The 26992-nt window shown below is 38.0% G+C and overlaps 1 protein-coding gene across 2 annotated transcripts in view; it reads right to left on the bottom strand.

Annotated features, from left to right (window-relative positions):
* Positions 1–2489: 2489 nt before the first annotated feature.
* Positions 2490–26992, bottom strand: part of FRMPD4 (FERM and PDZ domain containing 4) — a gene marked incomplete at both ends in the record, with an annotated part of 407102 nt that continues 382599 nt past the window's right edge. For both annotated transcript variants that reach the window (XM_082278916.1, XM_082278917.1), the window contains 12 exons: positions 2490–3844; positions 4966–6237; positions 6561–7622; positions 8191–8329; positions 11568–11750; positions 12343–12432; positions 14763–14889; positions 16621–16757; positions 17481–17600; positions 19666–19797; positions 22881–22988; positions 24186–24290. In XM_082278916.1, the coding sequence (XP_082135042.1) occupies positions 2490–3844; positions 4966–6237; positions 6561–7622; positions 8191–8329; positions 11568–11750; positions 12343–12432; positions 14763–14889; positions 16621–16757; positions 17481–17600; positions 19666–19797; positions 22881–22988; positions 24186–24290 (4830 nt within the window). The remainder of the gene's footprint in view (positions 3845–4965; positions 6238–6560; positions 7623–8190; positions 8330–11567; positions 11751–12342; positions 12433–14762; positions 14890–16620; positions 16758–17480; positions 17601–19665; positions 19798–22880; positions 22989–24185; positions 24291–26992) is intronic.

Genomic DNA, 26992 nt, shown 5'->3' with positions numbered 1-26992 from the left:
GCACATGATATGAGAGGATAGACTGAAGAAAGTGCTTTTACTCAGTTTGAGGAGAGAAAGCTTAAGGGGAGACTTTATTTCAGCCTACAGCTGCCTGATGAATGGATAGAGAGAAGACAGAGCCTGACTCTACTAAAGGATGCACAGTGATACAATGAAAGGCAATGGATATTGCTGGAACATGGAAAATTCTGATTAGACCAAAAGAATTTTTGCATTTTTTAGCCATAAAGATTGTCAAATATTGGAACTGGTGCCCAGAGAAATCTATCCTCGGAGGGTGTCCAACAGACACTTTAAACAGCCCTGAGCAACCTGATCTGATTAGACCTGAGCAAGGGTTGAACTCTAGAGGACCATTACAATCCAAATTATTCTATGATTCTATGAAAATGGATTAAAACAGAGAGAATACACCCCCACACCCCCCACCTCCCTGCCACTTGTTAAACACAAGAAACATTGCCACAGAAAAAAAATAAAAGACCATAGTTAACTTCAGGGAGCAAAATGAGCATATTTACAATAAGAAAAGTTCTTGAACAGTAAGAAGAACAAAAATCTACTTACCTTTGAAATAAAATTAGATCAATTGAAAAGAAGGGGAATGAAAAGAACTGGACTAAAAATGCTTTAAGTAACACAATCCTATGATCTATGTCAATGCTTAGTTGTGACAATCCTAAATTTATTTTTGAAACTATTTCCAAATCACTGATGACATTTTTGTAAACTCAGAAAACAATCAAGGAATAGATACCAATGTAACAGTTCAGCTTTTTTTTTTTCCCCAGTGTGAAATACTCAAACCACATAGTATTTGCAGCACAAGAGCAGCACTCACAGCCCCAGTCTCTGGGCTGTCAGAATGAGACCACCGAGTGTGAGCACCACACAGGACAAGCTGTTGTCACCCTGCAAGAGTGTAATTCAGCCTGCAGCCTATCTCTGAGCTGCCCTCTGAAGTGGGTCCATGTACTAAGTGAATTAGTCTCAGAAATCAGATTTTTCTACTACGGACAACAGATTAAGCTTCTGATACTGTGTTTCTGAAGATGTTTCTCTGCAGTCAGAATAAAAGGCATTTCTTGGTTTTATGAAGTGCAAGAAAGTATTTCCTCAATTTTGTTGGTTTAATCTTTCTAGTTCAGCACAGACAGCTGCACATGTGCTTCAACCAAAAGGGTAAGTTTCAAAAACATGAGCAGTAATAGTCCTTGTACATGGTGTTACGAGAAACAGGTGAAAATTACCTACATGAGTTTGGAGAACGGAGGCTGCTGCTCCTCGGTCACTGAGAAGTTCACCAGATGCTCTTGTGAAAGCCTATTTGCCAGCCAGAATTAAGAGCTGTTGCTTTGGCTGCCTCTCAAACACAAGACTACAAAATGTTTTCCAGAAAGGTTCAGATGGAAGAGATTATTCACAAATTGCCTTTGTCATCACTCAAGAGAAGAACTGTCTCTAGCTGGAAATATTTCAGAGATATTTATTGTATTCTGAAAACTTCATTTTATTTCTAACTTATTTACAGTTAAACATTCAGAATCATAAAATATGAAGTATAAAATATTTAACAAAATAGATGCAGTCCGTGTTGTTCAGATGCACCGTAAATATATGATGAAACAGTAAACAGCATAGGAATTTTCTGATGGTCCTGTCGTTTACCAGGGAAAGGGTGTGTAGACCTGCCTCATACATTCTGTTCTGACCATTATGGCACCAATCTTTCATTTCAGACAGAACACCACCATCACTCTGGTTTCTGTGTCCTCAGTCCTCCACAGTTACCTGCACTGTCTAAAATGCCAACACTAAAGTTCAATACATCAGATACCCTCTGAAGCTGGTATATTCATATATCCAATACTTTTTTTTTTTAAATACAGAATTTCCTAGAAAAGAAGAATCGGGTAATTCAGTCCATATGAACAAAAGATTCATTTATTATATATATATTCTCTAGTTAGTTATAATAGTCTCTTGTATTTTAAATGTCTTTTTGCTATTTTCAATGCTTAAAAATTATAATTTTAAAACATTAAATATTGTGTTATATACATTATGATTTAATTAATCATTCTAAACATGGAGCATTCTCCAAGTGAAAACTTGGATGAAACAGAAAACAATTTCATTGACATAACAGGCTTTAGAAACTCACTTCATACAACCATAAATTTGACTATATGAAAAATAGCCAAACATCAATTTGCTCCTATATGGGACTTTTTTCTGCTTGTTTTTCTGATCTTGGGGAGAGGGGTTTTTGGCTGTTGCTTTTGTATAAACCGAAGGACAGATCTAGTCATTACTTTTCTCAATGTTCAGTGTTTTAACTTTTTTTAATCTCATACCTATTTTATATAAAATAACAAAATATACAGAGAAAGCTGAGTTTGTTACATTAGTTCATACACATACAGTAAATAAAAGTTTTTTATGTATGGCTTTGCAAAGGTAGATTATGAAGTGACTTTTGTATTTTACTTGTTTAAAAGCATTTTTAGAGAACGTGTTAGTGTGCTTACAATAGCGGCCATGGTATTCGGATGTCGAGCCAAGAGTTTAATGCTAGGATCACCAGAGGTCTTGCCTGACACTGCTTCTGCAGCCCTCAGAAGACAAATGTAGTTTATTACAACCTCGTCTATCTTAGCTATAATTTCCTGCTGCTGTGTTTGAGAGTTCATGACTTTAACTAAACGCATGCAGGCTTCTGTTAAGCAACAGAGTACTTGAAAGCTGGAAGTCATAGCTAAAAGCATTTCCTCAGGGCTTTTATCAGCCATGGCCATTTTCCTGCAGGCACTTCCCAACTGTCTCGATTCCAAAGATAACAGTTGTTTGTACTTAGAAAGTTTAAGGTCATATGTTTCTGGATGTAAATCTTCTCTCTTGCCCATACTTGCTCGGACCAGTGAGAGTAGCTCATTGGCATCCTTTTGTGCTGCAATAAATCCATCAGGCATTGCATAAGTTTTCTCTTTCATCACATTTATTCGTGTGATTCGCGCATCGAAGGCTACATCGTTGAAATTCACATCAATTTGGCCACCTTGGGTGTCAGCACTGCTCTTCTCATGCTCATTGACTGCATCATATGGGGGCTCAGCAGCTTTTGGGGATTCCAAGACTTTCTGCTCATTGTTACTGGACAACAACTGAGCAACTGGTTCTGAGAGCTCACACGGGATCTGTGGTTCAAAGAGATGTGAGAGCTGATGGCTGTCTTGGTCATCTTCCTCCTCGTTGTCATCATTTCCTCTGCTCAGGAAGCAATAGCTAAAGGGGCCCCGACACCTCCAGGTGCTGGTGGTCAGCTTTCGCAAGGGCAATGTTCGACACTGCTTGGAGTCCTTCTGACTGGTGCCTGTGCCCAAACACCTCTTACTGTCCTTCCTATCAGTGCTGACGTACACACAACTCTGAGAATAACTTTTTGACAGCTTTTTGCCCAGGGAAAATTCCACCCTTCTCTCCAATTTGGATTCATCCTTTCGGGTGCTGTCCAGGCATTTCAAGCTGGTCGTGGCTGCCTTCTTCTCAAACAGCATCTCAATGCTTGCAGATCCTCCAATGCTGCTGCTGCTGCTGCTGCGTCTCAGCACTTTCTTGTTCTGCGGCATCCTGAGGCTTCCTCCTATCATGTCATATGGCCGTAAACTAACTGTTGCCCCACAAGCCTGATTTACTTTGGGAATGTCACAAGAGTCTTCATTTTGACTTGGCACCTTTGATTCTGATAGCATGGATGATAGCATGATGGAGTCAGCTAGAGGCTGTCTAGGAAAAGCTGTAGGCATGCCTCCTTGTCTTCCCTTTTCAGGCTCTGTGAAAGCTACACTAGGGGTAGTAGAAGAGCAGACAGAATAATTAAACATCACCCTGATAATACTCATAGACTGAACTTTTAAATATCTTTTAACAGTCAGGACAAATGGTTTCCTGATATTTCCCAATGGTCTGCATTCCTCAAAATATTCCACAAAAAATCATTAGCAGTCTTCTGTATTTCACTGAAATGCCTTTTACAATCGGTCAACAAATTATAACTTATGAATAACTATTTTTTGATTTCACTATAGCAGACTTACTCAAGAAAAGGAACAGCAAATCATGTACAAAACATCCTAAATCTCCCCTAATACATTGATTGCATGTTTTCAATTAACTAATTAATACTTTCAGATTAAAACACCATTTTAACTACACCTGAAACAGTATGGAAAGATGCGTTCATGGTAATTTTGGTTTGGTTTTGTGGCAGTTTTTTGGCAGAGAAAGATTATTTCTCATTCTAACTCCTAATCTGTTCCACTTTTGGATTTTCATGCATTCTCACACTATGCTACATGAGTATTGCAACCCAAGAAGGGAGAAACACTTAAAATCCAACTGAAAGAATTTCAATGCTGCCTTTGAAAAACTGTGCATTTTTTTATAACTGTAAAGAAACACCTACTGTCAGATTGTGAAGGAAATACCTGCTTAATAAGGTAGTGACATTTTCTTATTCTTAACATTTAGAGCTTTTTATTCATATTGGCATGTTTTTGACAACCTGCTAAAATGGCATATAAGACACCTAAGAAATGAATCAAAGGTTTTGCTCCCCTACATTAATATAATTTCTGAATTAATTTCATAATCTAACAAGGAACTCAAGTGACTATGGATTTTGGAGATGCTTCCAAAGAGCGGAAGAGAGGCCTCTCCGTCAGTGTCCCTCCAAATATTTTAACTGTAATGAGAGGGTTTTTAAGAAGTTGTATGCAGCTCATCAGAATATCTCAACATGTACAAGTAAAATGAACAGATAAACTGAAGGTCTAATCTCACTGTCTTCTACAGCTTGTTGATGTAGCTCCAGATAAAGATAATAGAAATGTTTTGCCTAGACCTCAACATGAACTTGTAGCTTTAAGAATAAACACAAGAAACACTCTATTACTGCTGTACCTGTAGTTTCTTTTATCTTGGGGATCCGATGACATCCTTCTCTCAAAGTGCCAAAAAGTGGTTCAGCATTAATTGCTGAATGCACAACAGGCACCGTCATTCTGTGACACACAGCTTCGGGCTGCTGGTGCAGGTCCTTGTATGTCGTTCCATGGTTTGGAAGAATGGCAGCTCTTTCATCAGCTGGAACATAGGCAATGCCCTTCATTGATGGATCAGAGATGATGTGCTTACCATCAGAGGTACAAAGAGGGGATTCAACAGGGGTAGCACATGTGCTACTGCCGGTGCTGCATCCCGCGTCCACTGAAGAGCACTGAGAGCTCTGCAGCGAGAAATGGCCTTCACTTTGCAGAGATGACATGCGCTTAGCCAAGTGATATTCACAAAGTCTAGCCACACTCTGCTCAGCTTCTGGAAGCTTTGAAGGATGGTCATCTGCAGATAAATCGGTATCTTCTGCATCGTTTAGGTCTTTGGCTGAAGACACGGGAGTCATATCTGACAGGAAGTTTTCCCCTTGGCTAAGCCCTGAGGTATCATCCTGATCCACCTCAGGATTCACTTCATCCTTACAGTCAGTTTCTGTTTTACCAAGGACAGGAACTCTTGGAAAAGTCTTCCCATTAACAGTTTCTGGGCTTGGCTTATCTGCTGCCCCATCATCGGCAGCATACCATCTTTGGCGAAAGGCAGTTCTCTCCACATTAAAAGTGCTTAAGCGCTGGCTGTCTCTTGCTGATAGAGTTCCAAATTTAGCTTTTAGGTCTTCATCAGACTCTGCTTTTTTATTTCCCTGTTGCTTTTTCACAGTAGCATTGCCATCAGAGGATGCTTTTACTTCGCTATCTGTCATCTTATTTTTCCTTTTACTAGTGCAAGAATATACCAAGGATCCCATGTGCAATTTGCTAAAATAATCAGTGACAGATTTTGTTTCCATGGTCTCTGGCTCCATTTCCATGTTGTCGGAATGAAGAATCTGCTTTGAAGGCACAACTTTTGACTGTAGCTCTGTGGCCTGACCACCAGCCAAAGGCTGTGAGGGCTTCTTTCCTGGCCCTCCAGCCTGATTCTTAGCAATGGGAAATTCAGTCTGCTCTTCCACAAGTGGTTGGTAGCCTTCACTTGTGGTCAAAAACATACGTGCAGTGTTTTCCGACTGTTTCTGTGCTGTGGCTAGTTCAGAGCTTTCAGTCATTTCAGAGGAATTTGTTTCATTGCCAGAATCTGAAGATGACTCAGGGCTATATGCTCGCAGGATAGCTACACCTGCAAGCCACAAAAAATAAGAGTCAATTAAATGACAGCAGCTGAGGCACCTGGATAAGTGACAAGCAAAAGGGGGTGTATTAGAGACAAAAATATTCTTTGTAAGAATACTCTGACTTTATTGCACAGTTCCCGAGACAGGTAGTTTAATAACAGTGGTGGCTCCATTAAATATGAAATATGATGTATGCAAAATGACGGCAAAAAATAAAAGGAAAACTAAAAAAAAACCAAACCAACCCTCATGAAATGGAGTACTTCCAAAGCTAAATGGATGAGATGGAATGATTTTCAATGAATAAATGTAACTATGGTGAAAGAACCTGAATTGTCATTCGTCTGCTGTTCCTCTGAAGCAGCCAAAGCTTCTAGTGCTTGAAGTGTAGAGACTACGGCATCATCTAGCTCCTTCTCACCCTTCCCCTCTGTATTAGTAGGGACAGCATCGATAAGCGACACCGGAATGTCATCATTGCCTAGATTACTGTCTTGCTCCTTGTTGTCTCTAGGCTGTGTCGCTTGATTCTGAGAGTCTTCCTCATCTGAACTGTCCCTGAAACCAGGTGGAGGAGCAGCAATGGCCATGTTTAAGGTATGCAAAAGGAAATCATCTTCATTGTCATCACCTTCCGGAGGAGGAAGTGAAGTCAAATCAATAATGTCATCACTAGAACCAGAAAGGCTGAGAAGAGCAGGCCTATTTATTTCTCCTACCATAATATCTTCTTCACAGCTTACTTCATCTTCATCTTCAGCATCGTCTGTGTTTTCTGCATAACAGATATCATGCAGCAAAGGCTCTTCTATCCCTTCCGCAGCTCCAAATATTTTACCATCGCTTATAGTTGCATAAACAGAATTTGTAGCAAACTGAAGGCTTTCAGCATCTGGTGACAACTCCAGGCCTTTAATATCATTGGCATTACTAAGATAAATGGCTCTTTGTTTTTCTAGTACTTCTGGACTTTCATCCAAAAGCCTTTCATAGCCAAGAGTCTGGGGACTGATACCATCCAAGCCGGGATCTCCAAATATAAAGGAAACTTTTGCTCCCCTGGGAGAATCCTGTGCTTTCTTGCTAGGTTCCAAACCTGAGAGTGACAGCAGTGAAGGCTGGTTAAAATTTCTGCTTTCTTCTGTTTCAGCGGGGTCACTTTGCTTGGCCAGATGCTGATCAAATCCACCTGAATTATAAGTATTCTCTATGTAGAGATGTCTGTGTTCTTTTTGACATAGCAGACTTTCGGAAACATCTACAGTCTTCTGCTTTGGATCAGCAAAGGACATTTGAGCCTCCTGATCTCCTTCGGCCAGGAAAGTGGTAGTTTTTGGTATACAATTCCATTCAGAAGCAAGGATATTATGTTTCCCTCTATTTTCAGGTCCTATAGCATTATGAAATAAAATCAACATTGTGAAATCAAAGAACAAAGTAATGTAATTTGTAAACAATCATTTGTTGATGCTGAGTATTAAACACTCTGAATAGGATAGTTGAGCCATCAAATATATCAGAAAAGCACTTTCAAATTCACCTCTGTTCTAAGTTAAATACCTGTTGATTTAATGACCTAAAGTTTAACTGGTACTTCTGTACTCTAGAAAAAATCTAAAATGCTATTCCAGGCATAGCAACACAAAAGCAGCTGGTTTCTCCAACCATATGTATTCTGACAAAAGATGTACGCATATAAAATAATAACACTCACAGAAGCATGCCTCTGTCTACTAGAGTATGAAGGAAAATCAACACAGGTTTTATTTTACCATGAAGATGCTAATATAGGCTGGATCTTAGAACATCATAAAGCTGAATGAATACTGTGTTGCTAGGTCTGAGTGAGCAATCAGATCTCATTTGACACAGCCTACTATTTATCTGGAGGTGCTCCGGCTTCAGTTGACGTCTGCTTTATACACTGGACCATCATTAACATACTGTGAAATAAATACCTGTTTCTCGGCTCCCTGCATTTTTCTTGTTGGCCACGTTAAATATTGAACGTCTTGAGTCAACCAGCAGTCTGTAGTATCCAGCTGTTAGGCAAGCAAGATTCATTGCATCTGATGACTCCATCAGAAGAGTAATAGGCTAAGAAGAATACAATCCAGTTAAGGCTGTTCCTCCTCAATTTGTTTGCCTGTTGACCATACTATTACATCAAAGCAAAAGGAATTTCATCACAAACACCACACTGAAAATTTATTGAGAATTTATTTTCCTCACTACCAATATCAAACAGTATAAAAAGTTTAGTCAAGACTGGAGTTGTAGTAAGGTAGAAGTCCAACTTGACATCTTAACAACTGAGTGCCCTCTTTCTGAATGAAGCTAACTATTTTAAGACTCGTGCTCCATCTTTTTCTTGCACAGACACCTTACTCTTGCCAAAGCACTATTTAATGTTACTCTGAATCTGCCACAGGTTAAGAACCTGGTACATTAGGTGCTGGAGTCTTGCAGTTGTATGGGAATCTGCTGCTTCCCAGAAAATGTGGTGCACTAAGAATAAGCAAGGAAGAATGACAAGGAAAGCAAACAGTCAGGGAAAGCTGAGGTTCATAAAATACAGCAGTCAGGCTAAAGCTGTCATTACACAGCAGAAACAGAGACAGATCAACAGAACACCAGTCTGGTGTTACTGAAAAGACAAGTGGTGAAAAAATAAGCAGATAAACAGAGACAAAGAGAATGGAGAAAGATCCCCAGGAGGGTAATAAGCAAAGAAAACAAACACAAAACACTGTAAAAAAAAAAAAAGCCAGTCCTAACAAAAATGAAAGACCTCAGAGCTTTGAAAACTGTGGCTGCCAGGATAGCAAGCAGAGAACCCAACACATCCATGTGAAACACACTTTAATTAATTTTTCTTTTGCCATTATGTATACATTTTCTTGCCTAAAAATTTGTTCATGTCTCTATAGCTTTTAATACCAAAAGCTGTTCTCCTCAAATGTGATTTATTAAGGTGGCTAGCCTCTGCAACTCCTAGACAGGAAATAAAAATGAAGCCCTTACCGTGATGCATAGATAGAAATTAGACCATAGACAACCCATCTTATCACTCACAGTGTGTAGTGACTCATAGTATGTGGACATTTGTGACAATTTATCATAATTTAGCATGCAGAGCCCACTGTCAGAAGACAGATGCAAGGACCTGCACCATCCATTCCAGAAGGAATGTCACATGCAACAAGGATGACTCTCCAACCTATTCAAGCCCTTACTAGTAAAAAGACAACTGATTCTGATGGAAGCTCTGGCCAAAACATAACTGATGATCACACCTTATTACCAAACCCACAACAGGTCCAATGAGATTTTAAAAGCCTGTGCTACAGCATCTTGGGCCAAAATGTTCCAGGTGCCCTGAATGTTGTATAAACTGTTTTCAGCAACTTGGGAAAATATATGAGGGTTTTTTTTTTTCTTTAACCTATTTTTGCTACAGCTTGAGCTTCTATTCAATACATGCTTCTTTCAAGGTATTCAACTATAGATTTTATAGTTACTATAAATTATTAAACCTACAGTGGGTTAATTAATCTCTGTTCTTTTGAGCAGCTACTAAAAACTGACATTTGAAATGCTACATTCATCTCAAGTTTTCTGCAGTGATTGGCAGAAACTTATGAACTCCACAAAAATCTCAGATTGCTGAAAACAATGCTGTGAAATACTGGTAATCTGCTGAAAAGTCCTGTGACAGCTAAACTTTTACTGCCTGCTTCTGCCAAGTGAAACATGCTTGAGAACATATTTAAAGAAACAAAAATAAAATAAAAATCTAAACTGTCTGTTCATTTAGAAAATAATGTAATATATAACACATACTGGTACATTCAGAACCTGGATATATGAAACCTACTACTTGAGGGTAAGTCAAAGGATGAAAACATCACTTGAGAATACCTACCTCTGTGTGCCTGCATCTCCTTCACAGGACATAGTCTCAACCCCTACTTGCGCCCCACAGAGAGGCAACTTTTTGTCAAATTCCACCCAGAGTCTGCTAGATTTTTATTTTTAGTCAGTCTCTCTGGGTTTTAGATCACATGTGTTGAAGTGCAAAGAGATGGGGATATGCACAATTTACAGTAAGACAGTAACAGTATTATAATATATAACAACATAATACCATGGTAATACATAATACTATGGCATACGGTGCTGCATATTACATATGGGCAGATGGGAAACATTTAATTTCGATATTACTTTCTCCATCTGTAAAAAGGTGATAATAGCTTTCTTACAAGAAGGCCATGAGTTTAGCACAGTAATGAAGGCAAAGCAGTCTGCTATCCTCAGATGTTACCATTGCTAAGTACAGTGAAAGAGATGCTGTGTTCACCAACCCGTAAATTTCTCTTAAGATGCTGTCAAAGAGCATCTAGACTACTTTAAAACAATGTTTTTTTCATTATCTTAAATACAGGGAAACAGCTCCAGATCAATAAACCTAAAGTATTCAAAGCAAAAGCTTAGTAAAATATTCCTCATGTGTGCTTTTTGTGTATAGCTGGGTAGGCGAAAAGAAGTGTTAAGTTCTATTTATTTTAATCAAATATTTAAGTTTCAAGTATAATGAGAGCTCTTCCTTCAATTTCTGGTTAAGATTAATGTCCTAGAAAGTCTATGAAGGCTTCCACTTCAAAGCCAAATAGAAACCACACCAAAATCACCCAGGACAGTATAACATACAAAACTCCACTCATTTTGCTGCTAAGATGCCTCAGATGGGAGGCGTTAGTGAGATTTAAAAGAAATTAAATTACTACAGGTAGATGATGAGCACCTGTGAATATATTATATAGGGTAAAGCACTGAACTGGAATTCTAAAGGCTAAGAAAGAAACCCATGCACTTTAGCAGTCTATTTAATTGGGAACTGTTATGTGGTTACTTGCAGTGAACTTTGTGGATGTAACACTGGATTATAGGGGACACCGGTTCAGTGCAGCTGGCAATTCTTTACTGGTAATGACACTGTATATTACACTAGAAGGAGCTTCAAAAGAAGGCAAATTTCACCATCACCTCTTCTTACCATGGAAATTCATGAAGATAATAACAAAGCAAGTTGCTGGGTGTCAGCTGAGAGAAAAATCAAAATAGAATGCAGGTGCTGGAATACACCAGCCTGGTACACTGTAGCCCAACCTGTAGTATATATGCACTGTGACAAAAAAAGAGCTGAAAATGCACTCCCAGAGTATTATTGCCGTGAAAATGTTCAGAACAGCATAGCTTGATCTAATACTCAAATAAAGACAAAAACATTATTAAAAGATATTATTTCAACACAAATCAGTAACAAACTTACTTTCACATCTAAGACATGCAGCTCAACTCTAACATTGTTCTCATCTTCTGTAAACATCTCAATTCTGTTCACGTGGCTGAAGTCTGCCAGAAGAGCCACAAGATTTGTTTTGGTGTTTATCACATGGCTGATTCCATACCGTGGCCCTACTAACAGAGTCACTTCTGAACGCTTTTCTCCCTGCTTTAACAGAAAAAGAAAAAAAGAACAAGTAAAAAACATGCTAGGTACTGCATAGTAACAGAAATCACCAATCCCTTCTTTCAGTTACACAGAGTTACATTTGAAAGGCATTTCTACATTAAAGATTATTATGTTTTTTCTAGGAAGATACAATACACAAGAGCATACTTGATTCGTAATTTAAAAAAAAGTAAAGGAATTTCTTGCTGGATGTTGATTGCACTCTAGTTTTTAGGTGGATAGTTAGATGGACAGACGATGGAAGGACTCTGCTTCTGTTAAAAGAAAAACTTTGTCATTAAGATTTTTCCAGACTAACAATTTTAGCATTCAATAGATAATTGGATGGCATTATTTGCTAAGAAAGTGCTATCTATCTCCAAATTCCAGGTAAATTTTTATTATGACAGATACGTTGTTTTCAAGATGAAAAGGAACAAAAAGTGTTTTGGTTCAATTAAAAATTATATTTAAGCATAAGAATAGAACCTAAATTTCTAAAGAAAATTATATGATCCAGCTTAAAAAAAAAAAAAAAAGGCATTAGGAAAAAAAAAATCAAGAGAAGAGACTATTTTGAGAGAAATGTTACCACTAGTGTAGCCTTGAAGACACGCCCTCCATATAATCGTAGATCACTGAGGAACTTTAGATAATGCACCTTGGCTTGCAGAGCAGAGAGCTGAGAAAGGAGAAACAGGGGTAAGAGGTAGTTGTGGAAATCATCACATAATAAAATTCAGAAAGAAAACATATTTGCACAATATAAAGAGAATGGTCTTCCACAACAGCTCTTTGGAGCCTGAAACTAAATCTTGAGATGCTTGGGCTTCAGATGAGGAGAAACAGTTTCATTCTTAAAATTAATATCTTGCTTGTTTAGTTAAAATGCACTGAGGACTTGGGAATGGGCAGATCAGAGCACTTCAAGAACATCCTAACTGCTTTAATGAAGGGAAAATGTTGAAGTACTCAGATTAAACATCTGTTCACTGAGGGTTTTCAAGGCTAAGACAGCAGCTTTCCATTCATAAACTCCATCAGTTCTTAAACATTTATGTACCTATACAGAGAAAGAGAACAAAAAAATGTGCATGTGTCAGCTATGTATTTTACATTTTGCTAGGTACTTGTGGTGTTTGGCAGATTATTCCAACTTGCTACTGCATTTCCTATTTTCTAAAATAGCACTCTTCCACTATATTTAGTAGGTAATAAATAAGAAAGCTAAATACAGCATATCAATACATATGATCTTATCATGTAATACGTCAGAATTTGTCTCCTATTTTTTTCCTCTGAGCTTAAACTACCTACTTAAAAAAGAAAACTTAGAAATACTTTATGAGACAAAAGGGAAACAAGAAACAGTTCATTTCACCCAGTCTGAATCCAAACCTTACACTTCCCTGGTGTAAATCCTTATATCTGGACTTTTAGAAGATAATATAAAAGAGTCTCATATCATTTGCTAGTTTCATTCCAGTCACTGGATTTCTAATTCAAAATCTTATTTGATCTTGAACAGCATTTTATGGGCCCCTATCATAATTTTTTCCTTGACAACAAGGAGGAAATGAATCCAAAGTAGAGCAACTAGTGGTAATGCTTTCCCCTTTGCTTCACCAGGTGCTCGCTTAGTGCAGAAATACAGAAGGGTTGTAAAAAAACATGAGAATCCTGAGAATGACAAGCTTCCCTTCATGTGAAGGAAGAGAAGACTGCACAAAGAAATCAGTTAGTTTCTGTGTTAGTACCTACAAGTGAGACAGGAGGCGATGAAGAGCTCAGATGCTTTCTTTCTCAGACTTGCCTGCTAAAAAAGCAGGTTGGCAAAAAACGTATTTCCAAAGCTCAAATCGAAAAGAATGAAACAAACCCAACAAAGTCTGCTTGCTGCAGGAAGGGACTGTTGCAGTATCTCTTCTAACCAAGAACTGATACTACTATGCCACTGTAAGGCATATCTTACACCTGTGCAGCACTGATGACTTCCAAAATAAACCCAAATTTACACTACCAGATAAATAATAAGCAACTGGCATAATTTAGCTTTAGTTTGAGCACTATAGGAGACATGCAGTGCTTCAGCCTCTCTTCCTGAGGTCAAACGCATAGAGCTATGTTCACAGTCACAGTGTGTTCTGAAACCTCCAAGCAGGATTTCTGCTGATCACAGTGAGCCTTAGCTCAGCACCAGCTGTTTTGTGGTTTTTTGGTTCAGAAACAAACTGTCATGAAGCAGGATTCAGCTCATTTTATGTCTCAACTAGTCACTCTTAGGTTCTTTTTATAGTCCATGAAGAGAAATAAGCATTTCTAGGACACAGGCAATCTGACCTATTTTTGGTTCCGAATGTGGGATGGGATGAATTGCTCCCTAGAAGTGCCTATTTCTCTCCATTGACTACAAACAAGAAAAGATGACCTGCACTAAGAAACCACATTACGGTGTCTAAAAGCAGTCTCAGCTTGCATGTAACAAAGGCATTTCTCAGAGACATTGTCTTATCTGTGTTTTTTCCAGCTGAAGTGAAAGCTTAGTGCTAAGAAAAGCATTTTAGAACAGCAAGGAGGGTCATTTACTGCAAGGACCATCATCTATCCAGTTAGATCTTGGCCAGCGAAAAGTCTTTCTCTACAGTGTAACAGAAAACAATCTGAAAAACAGCAGTTATGTCAGATGAGAGCATCAGAGAGAGAACAAAAACTTTCCTAGCAAATCTGCCATTCATAGAAAATGCTAAGTTAATTAAAATATATTTTTTTTTATCATACATGACGTATTAATAAACAGTTCTCTGTCATTCTCAAGTTAAGAAGATAGTTTCGTTGGGGCATAATTAATTTTTTTTAATAGTTCTTGGCTATGTTGCACCAGCACCCGAAGTTAGATCTCTGAAAATATAGTGGCTAGGTGTTTCTCCAAAAGATTAGCTCTAAATGTGTCCCATGCATGCCACACTTTCTGTTCTTTAAAACATATTTTCCATTAAGATGCAAATGTAATACCTTTTTGCCTGGAGGAACTAGGTTTTGATTTGCTTTGACAAGGTGGGAAAGTGCTTTCTTTATGTTCTTTTCTTTCATGCTTTGCAGCACAGCAGATGGAAGAAAAGTCTCTAATCCCCATTCTTTTCTGCAATAAAAGGCATATATTTAATTTCACATTCCTGTGATGATTATTTATCTAAAGACTGGTGACTATGATGCCAAGTGAATGATTAGCTGAAAACAGGAGAGTTGATCAAGTCCAGAGTTTTGAAAAAATGTTATTTTTAAAATTTAAACAATTTATTTCTTATGAAAAAATAATTTAAAATTATAAATAATCTTTCTTCTATCCCTTCCATCTCTTCAGTCATGCCATTCAGAAAAGAATGTTTAAATTTGATATCTAAAGTCTGTGTTAAACACCACTTAATTACATTGGCAAGCACGATTACAGAATTAAAATAGCAGATAATTTAACAATGTAATTTCAGATTTAATTTTATTTTATAACCTTCTTTTAGAACATGGAAATCAGAGCCATTTTCTAGTCACCTTTTGGTTGGGTGGGGGTGAGGGGAGTGGTGGGATCCTCCTCAAATGCAACCAGTTTGCCTCCATTTACCAAGTTATTTTTCTGCTTGAAGCACCCCTTTTGACAGAAGACTGACTCTTCGCTTGTAAGTAATTATTTTTGCAGATTCATTAATAGGATAGAATATAACATTGTCTTCAATATGATGGATAAACCCTACAAGACTCTGAGTGTGTAACATTTATTATTTCCATTCTGCAAGCAAACTAAGCAACAGCAAAAAAAGTTTTAGGCCTTGGGTTTTTGATTTGTTGTGAGGTTTTGTTGCCTTTTTTTTTTAATCCAAGGTGATATACACACATTTACACTTTTCAATGTTACTTTTTCATTGTAGTTATACATCTATATCTATATGTAGTTCTATGATCTATACATCTAATCTGTTATCTAACATAAGACAGTTGCCGACTGGAGTACTTCTGCTGATGCCATGATGAATTTTCTTTTCTTTTCTGTGATTTACCTTTTCTTTTATACCCCTTTTATACCTTTTTACAACTTCTGTATTCTTAGTGCTTTTTGCCTACATTCTTGGACTTGTTTGTTCAGCTAGGAGACTAAACATTTTAGAGGTTTCGTAGTTCGGGATCAATATGCCTCAGACACCAAGGTCCTCTCCAGAACACATTCTGTAAACTAAGATAGAACCATCCAGGGGAAGGTTCCTTGGGGAGGGGGACCCATTCAAGCCTCTCCTTGGGGAATCTTTGATAGATATGCTAATTAGTAAAACCTATAATGTTATACCAGATCTTTTGGGGGTGCATTGTGGTGTGCATTGAGGTGCATTCGACCTGGACATAGTGCACCTAAGGATCCTTAAAATAAATACCAAGGCAAAATCCCTTTTTCCCTTCTAACCGTGTTTGACTCTTGATTTTAAGACCAGGAAAAGGCATCACTGCATTTAAGAAATACTATAAACTCCAATCTGTGACCTACTGTCTTCTGAACCAAGCCACAATCTGAATCTTACTATAATAATCTCTACTAAAACCTGAGCATACAGACCATATAAACTTAGATCTTAAATCACTGAAAGCAAATGAGCTAATCTTATTTACATTTATAGTCTATTTCATATGCCCAAACAGATGACCAAAAAGTAAATGGACCAAAAGGACAAAATGTACCACTCTTAACACACCTGAATCAATTTCAGTGGCAAAGAATAAACCTAAAATTGGTGCACGCATACGGACGTACTAAAGAAACAACCTTAAAGAATCTACAAGTTACTTCTAATGTTTCACTTTTAAAGAGCACACAGCATACTCAACTTACTCTATGTATTTGAGGGAGATTTTCTGAGTTTGCTTGGTGGTCACAGTTGCAATATACATTTGTAATGCAGCCAACCGCAGGGCAATGTCATATTTCAGTTCTGGTCCAAATCTTTCCTGAACCACATCGTTACAGCTCTGCCAAAGAACCAGTAGAGGGAGCGTCATGTTAAAAAATCTTGCACTGACAATAAATTATTGCTCTTTTCTTCTTTTTTTTTTTTTTAATTAACACGTCATGAAAAGTAATCCCTAACTCAGACGTAGGACTGTGTTTTTGCTCTCAGAAGTGTCAGTTATTCACAATATGGGCACTAATGAAAAATACCAGTATTTCTGCCACAGAGCAAAAGGCATGCTTATTTTGATCTAGGCTCTCTTCAGCCTTACTGGAGAGAAGAGTAATCCTCCATCACAAAGAGTGCTGGGAGCATATCAGTATATCTGGACTCAGGACAGCAGGATTCTACCCGGTGAGATATTCAGGAGAACCACATTGCTTGTACATCAGTTTTCCCATCCACTTCACTGGAGTTCCTTTTCAGACATCATTTCTGTTTGATATTACAGTAGCATAAATAAGTATTAACAATTAATTCAGCTTCACTCTTCTCTAAAGCCAAATATATTTTGGAAAGATATCAAAGCATTACTACTTGGAGAGACTTATGAAGAAAGAGGACTTTGCAGATGATAGAGATTTGTACATTCCCCAAGTGCATTCATTGGCTTTATGCAGCAGAAATAAAAGCCAGGATTTACTGCAACCATGCTTTTCTATGTGAAGATGTAAATTCATATATATAGTAAGTGTATTTCTTTATTCTCCTTTACACTAGCAATCACTGTGCTTTCACTTACCTGTACATAGAGATATTCAAAAGCAACTGGATCTCTTCTTAAAAGATCAATGGGATCCTTTGGAACAAAGCTAATCCTGAAAAGACATCTCATCTTATGCGAGCTTGGCCTTTGGGTCACCTAGGACAGTGCAATAATTAGATATTATAAACAGACAGATAAATATTAGAGCTTGGCAACCCTGGTGGAACAAGATCTTGGGCAATGTTACCCTGCTCCAGAGCCCTGACATAGCAAGAAAAATAATTCTGTCCAAAAAAGAGCTTTGCCATGGGCTACTTATTAAGTTCTTCATCTAAGAACATCTTATATATATAATCTTGTGGAAAGGCTTTTAGACTCATACAGGCATGTCCACCTGATACAACTCATCCTCAAAGTAAGAGAATTCACTCAAAACCAGAGTGAAAGAACAGAGATAAAACATCTTAACAAAAACCATCCAAGTGAAATACAAGCTTAGTTGAGCTCCAGCAGGACTAAAATATGCATAAACAGGTAGAGTTAGGTGTCTGGGGAGAGGTCACATTTTATTTCTTAGACTGTCTGAGAACACAGGTGAGGCCTAACTTGGCAGCTATTACTCTCACTTTCTCTTGCTTGTTTTAATCCATCAGACAATTTGCAAGAAACTAGGTCTTTTCCTGCATTGTTCTGGATTAAGAGATCGACTCCATAACTTCTGACTGAGATCCAACACATTAAAAAATTAAAAAGTCTGCTTTTGTGTTGGTCAGCAAAACATTTTTAAGCATTTAACTCTGTAATCTGGGTATATTCACAGGAGACCACTGCATAGCTAATGAGTAATTGGATGAAAGGGTAACAATCCAAACCCACCATTGTAAGTCATGGTCAGCAGCAACATTATAATGGCAAATTAAAGTATTGCTGATTTTACAGGAACTTCAAAGAAGAAACCCTCAGAACTAATGTAGTTTATGTAATTTATTCAATTAGGCTAATGTAGTTAGGGTACTTTATAATCAACATCTTTACTTGACAAAACTATACTTTTAAAAACCTCCAATGAAGTCTCTGTCTTGCTCAAACAATTTTCACAAGGTCTATTTACCTCAGGTTGTCTCACCTCTTTCCTAAGTATATAGACATACTCTGTACATAAATAAAAGCTCCAGATGGGATTTTTGAAAGCTCACTATGCTGGTTTATTCTGATGTTTCTGATTTCAGTGAGAATTTTACCAATAACTTCAAGGAGACAGCTAGGCTAGGAAGACAAGTATTGAGTATTTCTGGTTATTGTGCAATCACTGGGTAGCTTATACCCTCAAGAAAAGAATGTTAACATGGCAAAAGCAATTGCTTAAAGGTTAGAAAATGCTGGAAAGACTGTTAGCTGGTAAACTAAGCTCCTTCATACCATTGCACAGACTCTAGTTATAATTACAGGGATTCTGTCATTTAAATGAAGTATTTTTCCCCATCTAAGAATCCATTTCTCCTTTTTCCTTCTTTTTCCAATTTAGCTGAAATTTTAAAAATACTAATGTTCTCCTGAAACACAGAAATATAATAGGAAATTTCAGGCTAAACAATTTGGCAAAACGATAAGCAGATAAAATCAGGGTACTCTGCTGGTAACTGTGAAGCAACTTTAACTTTAGTCACACTTCCCTGATCTAAGGAAGAAAGTCACACCAACATTTTCTATGTTCACAATTCATCATCACTGAAGTGACATAATGTATCTCTGTGTAAACAAGCCAAACCTGACTTCATCAGAAAGAGGAGCACTCCCTGTCACCCAGATACAGATCTGTATAATCAGATTACAACCAAATATCAAAATAAGGCTTTTAAAGAAATTTGGGCAGACTGTTCTCAGAACTGTTACCACGGGTTTGCCAACTGTTGAGTATGTTCATTAGTTGGGCCTCATATGATATGAAAAGGCTAGATAAGTATTTTTCAGATTTCAGACTGATTTTTTAATTCCTAATATTTTTGAAAGGCCCAATAAAGCAATTAAATATGATGTTTTTATAACAGAGAATTCCTGTGAGAACCTTATTCTTACAATCACATCTAAATATCCCAGCTATTTGATAGACTGTATCACACTATAAACCTTGCAGCTAACTCACTTGAGTAATTAAAAAGATGGATGAATTACTGATTAACCCCTCTCATTAATATCTGTTTTCATATACTATTACACAAACCTGAGTTAGAGTCTCTTGTTCATGTAGCAAAAGGAGTTTCGTTCCAGATCCTTCAACTCTCTGCTCCAGCATTAGGGAGAAGTGTTCAATACACTTGATGGAAAGCTTTTCTTGGAGTGTTAAGATGACGTCCTAATTAACAAAGGATTTATAAAAAGTGTTTAAATTCACAAAGTGCTTGGGACCCAGTTCTTCCCTGCCACACACCCTGCATGTACCCAGCACAGGGTAGAAGCCAAGGCTTTGTGCGTGATTTGCGCAAGTTTCTAGGAAACCACAACCATTCATCCAGGGAAAAATCAGCGTCTATTTATAATCAAACATCCCCAAGACGGTAACAGATATGAATGTGAGAAATACATTAATGGGATTTCTGGGAATGGACAACATTCTGTTGTGGTTTAACATGTAAATTATACTGGTGTGGCCCTTAAATCACATCTGTCTCCCTGGAAATAAAACCCATCAGCAAAGGAGAGATGGTCTTATTACTGTTCTCTTCCCTTTGTTGGGGCCACGCCATCAAGCAGACAAATCAAATTTTTATGTTCAACAAAAAAAAATTAGATTAATGGCCTTTATTTGTTCTTATGGTAAAGGATTTTCTCGAGTTTTAAATGCTGACAGAAAAGTCAATGATGATGATGATGATGATGATCTGTGCAGAACAATAGCTCTAAACTGATGGATCATATCAATTTTTAGAGACTCCTGATCAGCTTTTTTCATACTGAATTATGTCTAAGGATAGTTAATTTGAGAATGACTGTATCTAAAATAAAAACTAAACAAACCTCCTCACAAATCCATTCAACTAATCCCTACCTTACTTTCATATAACACTTTGTAAATGTATGTAGATTATTAATATTATCTATCAAGGTATCTTTTACTTTAGTGAATGCTGTAGGAAAAAGAAATACATAATAAGTCATCATTTAGAAATAGTTTCACAGTATGCTGGTGACAAGATTAAAACATTTCTTTCCATCTGAAAGATTTTCAGATATACGTAAGTATCCAGATGGATAGGACTTACTAAGCAGATCGTGACAAATTGTAATCCAAGGGTTCTAACGTAATTTAAGAAGATTAATTGATCAATTACAGTGTGTTTATGGAAAATCAAGACCAAACTGGTGGAAGGACGAAAAAATGTATGAGAGAGAATGGGGAGAGCTCTCTACAATATAGAGAATATAAGAGAGTATGAATGAATTGCAAGCAATCACTCTAAATAATAGAGGCTAATATTATACTATTCTGACTAATGGGGAATTTACTGCTTACATATGGAACATACTTTTATTTATATTTCTAAACTATGCTAAAAACTATGGGCATAACAGTGGCATGAAGCAGCATAATATTAAATATAAGCTTTTAAGAGAGGGTAATAATCTCATTGCTTTCTACCACTAGCTGTCTTGGACCTTTTAAAATATGAGGCTAAGGCACACAGTCTCTGAACTACTGCACCGAAGTTTTTGTTAGACATCCTCTCATCTGGCAACTTAAGTCAGCCCAGCTGCTATGACCCAGCAACATGGAAAGTGAGGACTGCAGGTTAGGTACTGCTTGCACCCTCCTTTTTAAGTGGTGAACTACTGGACTTCTAGAGGTGAAAAAACCTGCATTTACCTTGACTCACCTGGGGCATGTCTACTTCACCTCAGTTAAGCAACGAAGCAACAATCCACGCCCACCTATCTGCACTGAGGAATATGCACACACATGCAAGAATATGTCATTTATGGCTGTGCAGGCCTCAGAATACATAACTGCCTGAATTAGATGCAAAGGAAATTATTCCTACCAATAGTCAAAATGACTAAGGTCAAAGCAGGTTTACAGCATCAATACAGGTAGGTAACTGAGGCCACATGGGTATCTGTGCCAATGACTTCAGATCTGACATTTGGTCTGATAGTACATGACACATCCGTGACAGAACTACTGAAACCTAATGTAATGTGATGGCCAAAGACTGGTCTTCAGGGGCAAAACATCCTGGAATAGGTTGGTTGTTGATATGCTCATAACAGAAAATACTAGAAAGTGGGCTTGTGCTCCTTAGAAGGGTATGGAGACCTCACTATCTACATGACTCGTCTCCTATTTCTTCACCTAACCAAATTTTCAGAGGGACTCAAGGAATTCAGTATCCCATGGATGTAACCCATGGATGGAATGCTTTCAACCTACATTACTTGCATTCAATTTATGCCTAAAGCATATATGCTACATTTATTAACAAATGTGGCACGTCATTTTTAAGTGTGATTTTAAGGTCTGTTTTACCGGTGTATCTTTAGTGTCTGTTTATCAGACTGGAGTAAATTTCTTGTCTGCCTTAGTTAATAACTCTCTTTGCTGCTCTGATTGAGTATGCTGCTGTATCACACTGAGCACAAAGGCAGCCTTTCTTCAAATATGCCTGGTTTTACAATTCCTAAAAACTACCAAAAGCTGGCAATGCAGATGAGAACTGTATCCCCAGCCTTCATCGATCATTCCCACCCGTGCACCTCTCATGTCTCAGTGTCCCAAGTGTGCAAGCAACCGTGCAGTGAGCTAGATTTGGTAACCAATCCATGTTGAAACTAGTTTCCCCAAACAGTAATGCTTGGGAGATCAGCAGCATGCTGATTCTAGGCAGCACTAGTCCTGCCGCTTACCATGCTACTCCAAGGCTCTCACAGATGCTGATGATGCCTCTGATTTAGGAACCCACATGCAATAGTGTCACAGACATTCCCTGGCAGACTCAACTCTGTGCCAGGGCTTTATCTTTTTATTTCTGCATGTGACATGGGCTATGGAAAGTGTAAAGGGCACTGCACTGAGGCAAGTAATTCATCACCAACACAACCCTACAACATCCCATCCTAAGTTCACTGAATGATAAGCTAGATAATATTCATCACCAACCAACATCTTCTTAGCTCCTGACTTTTGCTGACAAATCATGCTATTTTGGCAGCATATCAAAATGATACAACCACATAATTTTGATCATGCTCCAAGCACATTAAAATGATCACTTCTTCACTGACAACAAAGTATGTTTTTAGCAGCAGAAAAAGGGACAAAATCCTCGTTATTTCTGAGCTAAGAGTCCAGCCCCAACTGAACACACCAGTAATTTTGTTCTTAAAGCATTCCAAGTAAATGATGATTACTGAAGGTCTCCTATCAAGGTATAGCTGGCTTACCTTTATTGAAGTGCTGCAGTCAAAACGGAAAGATTTGGTTTGTCCATTTTCAAGATATACCTTTAGAACATTTGGCATGAAAAGAAGCGAGTTGTCCTTAACTGTTTCCTGTCAAGCAAATTAGTGAATCAGATTACAACATGCAACCAGAGAAATATAAACGTTGTTCTATAAAGAAGTACATCATTCTGATGGAAAGGCAACAACAGAGAAGGAAGGTGTTGGCCCAAACTGAAAGCAGAAATATCAATGTCCTGCAAGGGTCTAGCCATGCTCATTACAGCTGCCCTCTGCAGGTCTCTGTCCTGGAAAAATATAATTGTTCACATAGATTTTATGTCTGGCTTCGAGTACTGTCTTTCCCTAAATACTGTCTCTCTGATGATAAATATTACCTCTGAAGTTGAAAAATTTTCAATAAAACAGAGAAATGGATTACTATTTCTCTGAATATAGTGAGCTACTTAGTGTATTCAATCTAAAAAATGGAAACTACAGTTTGTTAGTAAGGATTACAATCAAGGTGGTTCACATTTTCTTTCTAGGTGAATATTAAATGCTAATATCTTTCATCATTTAAGAAGAGCAACATATAACCTTGCTACCTAATTTGATGGATCATAACCAGTATAGCAAAATAAAGAGGAAAAAGGAAGGGAAACAGAAACAAATCTTGGGGGTTTTTGTTTGCTTCTTTTTATTTTAAAAAGCAGAAATTGCTATAGAAAAAAAGCAGTATCAATTTAGGTTTGGAAGAGAGTTGGCTAAAGACATCAGTGTGGAATGATGCTCTGGCAAATTATGAAAATGAAAATGAGCTGGGAGTTCATGTCTAAGGAGGAGTTCAGTGCCTCTCAAAGGGAGGCTGACATTGCCTGCAGTCTGGAAACAATAAGTTCAAGGAGATAAAACGAATTTTAAAGGGGTCTGTGAGGTAATCTTAATCAGTTTTTATGACATGGTACTTCTCTTGAGCTTATGGGTTTTGTGAAAGTAAAGTTGATCTGAAAAAACCAAGAAACAAGCAAGCAATATCAAGACTAACGACAAACATATGTGCTATCACTACAAAATGAATTCACTAGTATCTTAATTTAAAGAGATAAATTTTTCATGAAATTTTGAGCCTAATGAGCTTTAAAAAAAAAAGATCTTTAGAAAACTTCAGAAACAGGAAAAACCTTCTCTTTGCAAGCCTGTCACCGCTGTTTCTACCATGTTGTTTCTACCTCCCTTTCCAGGCTTGAGCTGTACCTTTGGATGAAATGCTCAATCCTTTCTGAGGTTAAATAGCTGAACACTCACCGACACCTGGCCATTGATAATTACTTCTTCAGAGAAGCGTACTTTGACAGGATTGGACTTCAATCTTGCCTTTTTTGCAGCACTAATAAAAGCTGATTTAGGAGACTGGAAGAAAAGATGATGACAAGATATATCATATAACTTCAAATTAAAACCTTTCTTTTTCAGTTATTCCCCCTGTTTCTTATACACTGGGAACTCCATGCATACAGCAACGTTTTGTATACATAAGAATGGAAATACAGTGAAACCATAATGCATCCTGAGGTGACACATATGTACATACATATAAGGAAACACCAATTCATACTGAACATACTGAAAATTATCCCAGTGTTAGACTGGAGTGATGAGAAGGGTTCTAGGCATACACACAAATTCCTGTAGTGCTCCCACAATGACTGCTGTCACCCAACCTTGTCTGCATGAATGGACACTGAGCAGTGACCTACCAGTGACCCTTCCTTCACAGACTGAACGGAAAATCTTTGCATAATCTGTGATCTACTGGATAGACATACACACTGCTTTTGCCAAAAATGTGTCTGGGAGGTCTCCAAATGCAGTGGCATCTCACTGTATTTGCCCTCTTCAAAACAGAGGTAAAAACCACCAAGAGGCACCTGCAGGCCAGCAGACTTCCCCTAAAGGTATCCCTTAAACACACCCTGTGCAAGGCATGCCTTCAATAGGTCAGATATGTTGCAGGGCTTAATGAATTAGAAATGTAGAAGCGTTCCAAATTTTCTTCTGGGACCTACTTGACTTTTACCTACTACATTATGCAATGGGTTCACCTGCGATCAAGTTTTCAGCCCCTGAGAAAAAAAATCTCCTCACTTGAGAAGCTTGAATAACAACTCCTTTTTAGTAACAAATTAAATATTCACAGTCAATGGGATTTCCATTTCAGCAGCAGAAGCAAGGGTGGTTTATTCACAGGTCAGTTACAAACACAGTGCTTCTGGCATTGCCTCACTTCATAACCATGATAGGGGTCAATGGAAGACTTTCTCGCTTTGGCTGAAAGACACTGGGCTCTTTTGGGCCAGGTTTTGGTCCATTTTTTCCAGGAAAATATGAATTAAGATTTTCAGAATCTTAGTCTAAGTCCTGAGAAGTGGCCTTACTAGTTTTGAATAAAGTCTTAAGTCATGTTGGTTTGCCTGTGAGAAATAAGCATAGGCACAAGTCATGATGATCAATGTGGCATGACAGCTGTCCCTGTAAACATGGGAAGTCTTGTTGCGATCACTCAAATTTTGACTCAACTAACAATCTGCCGGAGTTATGGAGTGGTCCAAGGCTGCATGCTCCTCTGTTTCTGTCTCTGATCTCTGCTGAAACTGCTTTAAAAGTTATTTTCTTGTGATGCAGAAGCCTTGTTTATAGTAACTAACAGGAAGAAATCTCTAGCTCATTTCTGCATGACTCTAATTTATTATCACATTGAAAACATGGTACCATAGGCTCAGTATGAACCAGTGAACAAGGAAACACTGCCACATTCTCCCAGGAAGCATCAGAGACATCCAGTAATTCCTGAGGCACAAAATAGAATCAAGAAATAAAAATAAATGCTTCTTCACTTTCACAGTTCATTCTTTTTTACCTCTCTAGTACAGATGACCACACAATAATCAATACTTGTAAATAACAGAAATTTAAACCCCATGAACAAACCAAGCCCAGATTCTGGAGTCAGTGTTGAAAAAAGTGGAAGGTCCCCAGAACTTTTGAAACAACTACCAAAAAAGAGAGGAAGTTAAAAAAAAAAAAAAAAAAGTGTCTCAGGACAGGGGACCCTGTTGACTTCTACAGCAAGAGGGGACAACACGGAGATGCTGAAACAGCTTACATGTTGTACTCTGGAGATGAATTCCTAGAAAGACACAGTATAAAATAGTGCCATGATTAATATAACAACTCTAGAGATGCCTTCTCCAGTTTTCCTCCTCTCCATGTATTCCCCTCTGCAGTAAGGGGAATTGTCTATTTGGCACCCAAGAAATAGACTGCAAACTGTTGATTCCACTGCCACAGGGCAGCACAGCTGCAGGATTAGGCTACTGGCTTTCCCTTGCAAGAACACAGGGAAAAGAGTGGCTTTCACTTACTATTCTTGCTGAAAGAAGCTCTGTACTGTTGTTTGCTCTTATTACAGATGAGTCACCAGTCTGGCCTCTCTTAACAGGCAGACTGCCAAATTTTTTCTGGATTCTGGCAAGGTTATTCCCATACAACAAATCTGGCAAACCATTATGTGTCCCTGTTGCTCTCTACAACCTCTTTCTTTTCCTCTCTACAACCTCAAAAGTCACTTGCGGGAGGCATAAACACTTAAATTATGTTATTGAAAAAATGCAGTGGGAGAGTTCAGCACAACTAAAGATCTGAACATATGTGAATTCCCGAGACCCCTCTGGGATGTGGGGTTTAACGTACACATTGCACAGCCAGGGGAGGACACGTGGTCTACCGTAAAACATGAGGCTTCCTTCCATTTCCACTTTTGCTGTGGTGACATGGGAAGGACTCTGGCCCTTTGCCAGGCACTCTGGGTGAGCCTGGAGCAGATTGCTCTCCAAAAAGCTCCAAACTATAAACCATGGGTATAAGAAAATGAAACAGCTGGGCCAGGTATTTGGGAGAATATTCTCTGCTGTTAAAAGGTTTGAGTAATAGCACAGCTTTTGCATTTAATTGTGCAATGTCATTGTTTCTACCTCTGCATCAACTTGACACTTGATATTTTCTCCTTGAGAATAGAAGTGTTTCCAAAGGATGTGCAAATACCTAGGAAAACA

This window comes from Coloeus monedula (assembly GCF_965178545.1).
Source record: "Coloeus monedula genome assembly, chromosome: 3".
In the NCBI taxonomy this organism is placed as follows: Eukaryota; Metazoa; Chordata; class Aves; order Passeriformes; family Corvidae; genus Coloeus; species Coloeus monedula.
The sequence above is the reverse complement of the archived record's forward strand: the minus strand, read 5'-3'. Positions and strand labels throughout refer to the sequence as shown.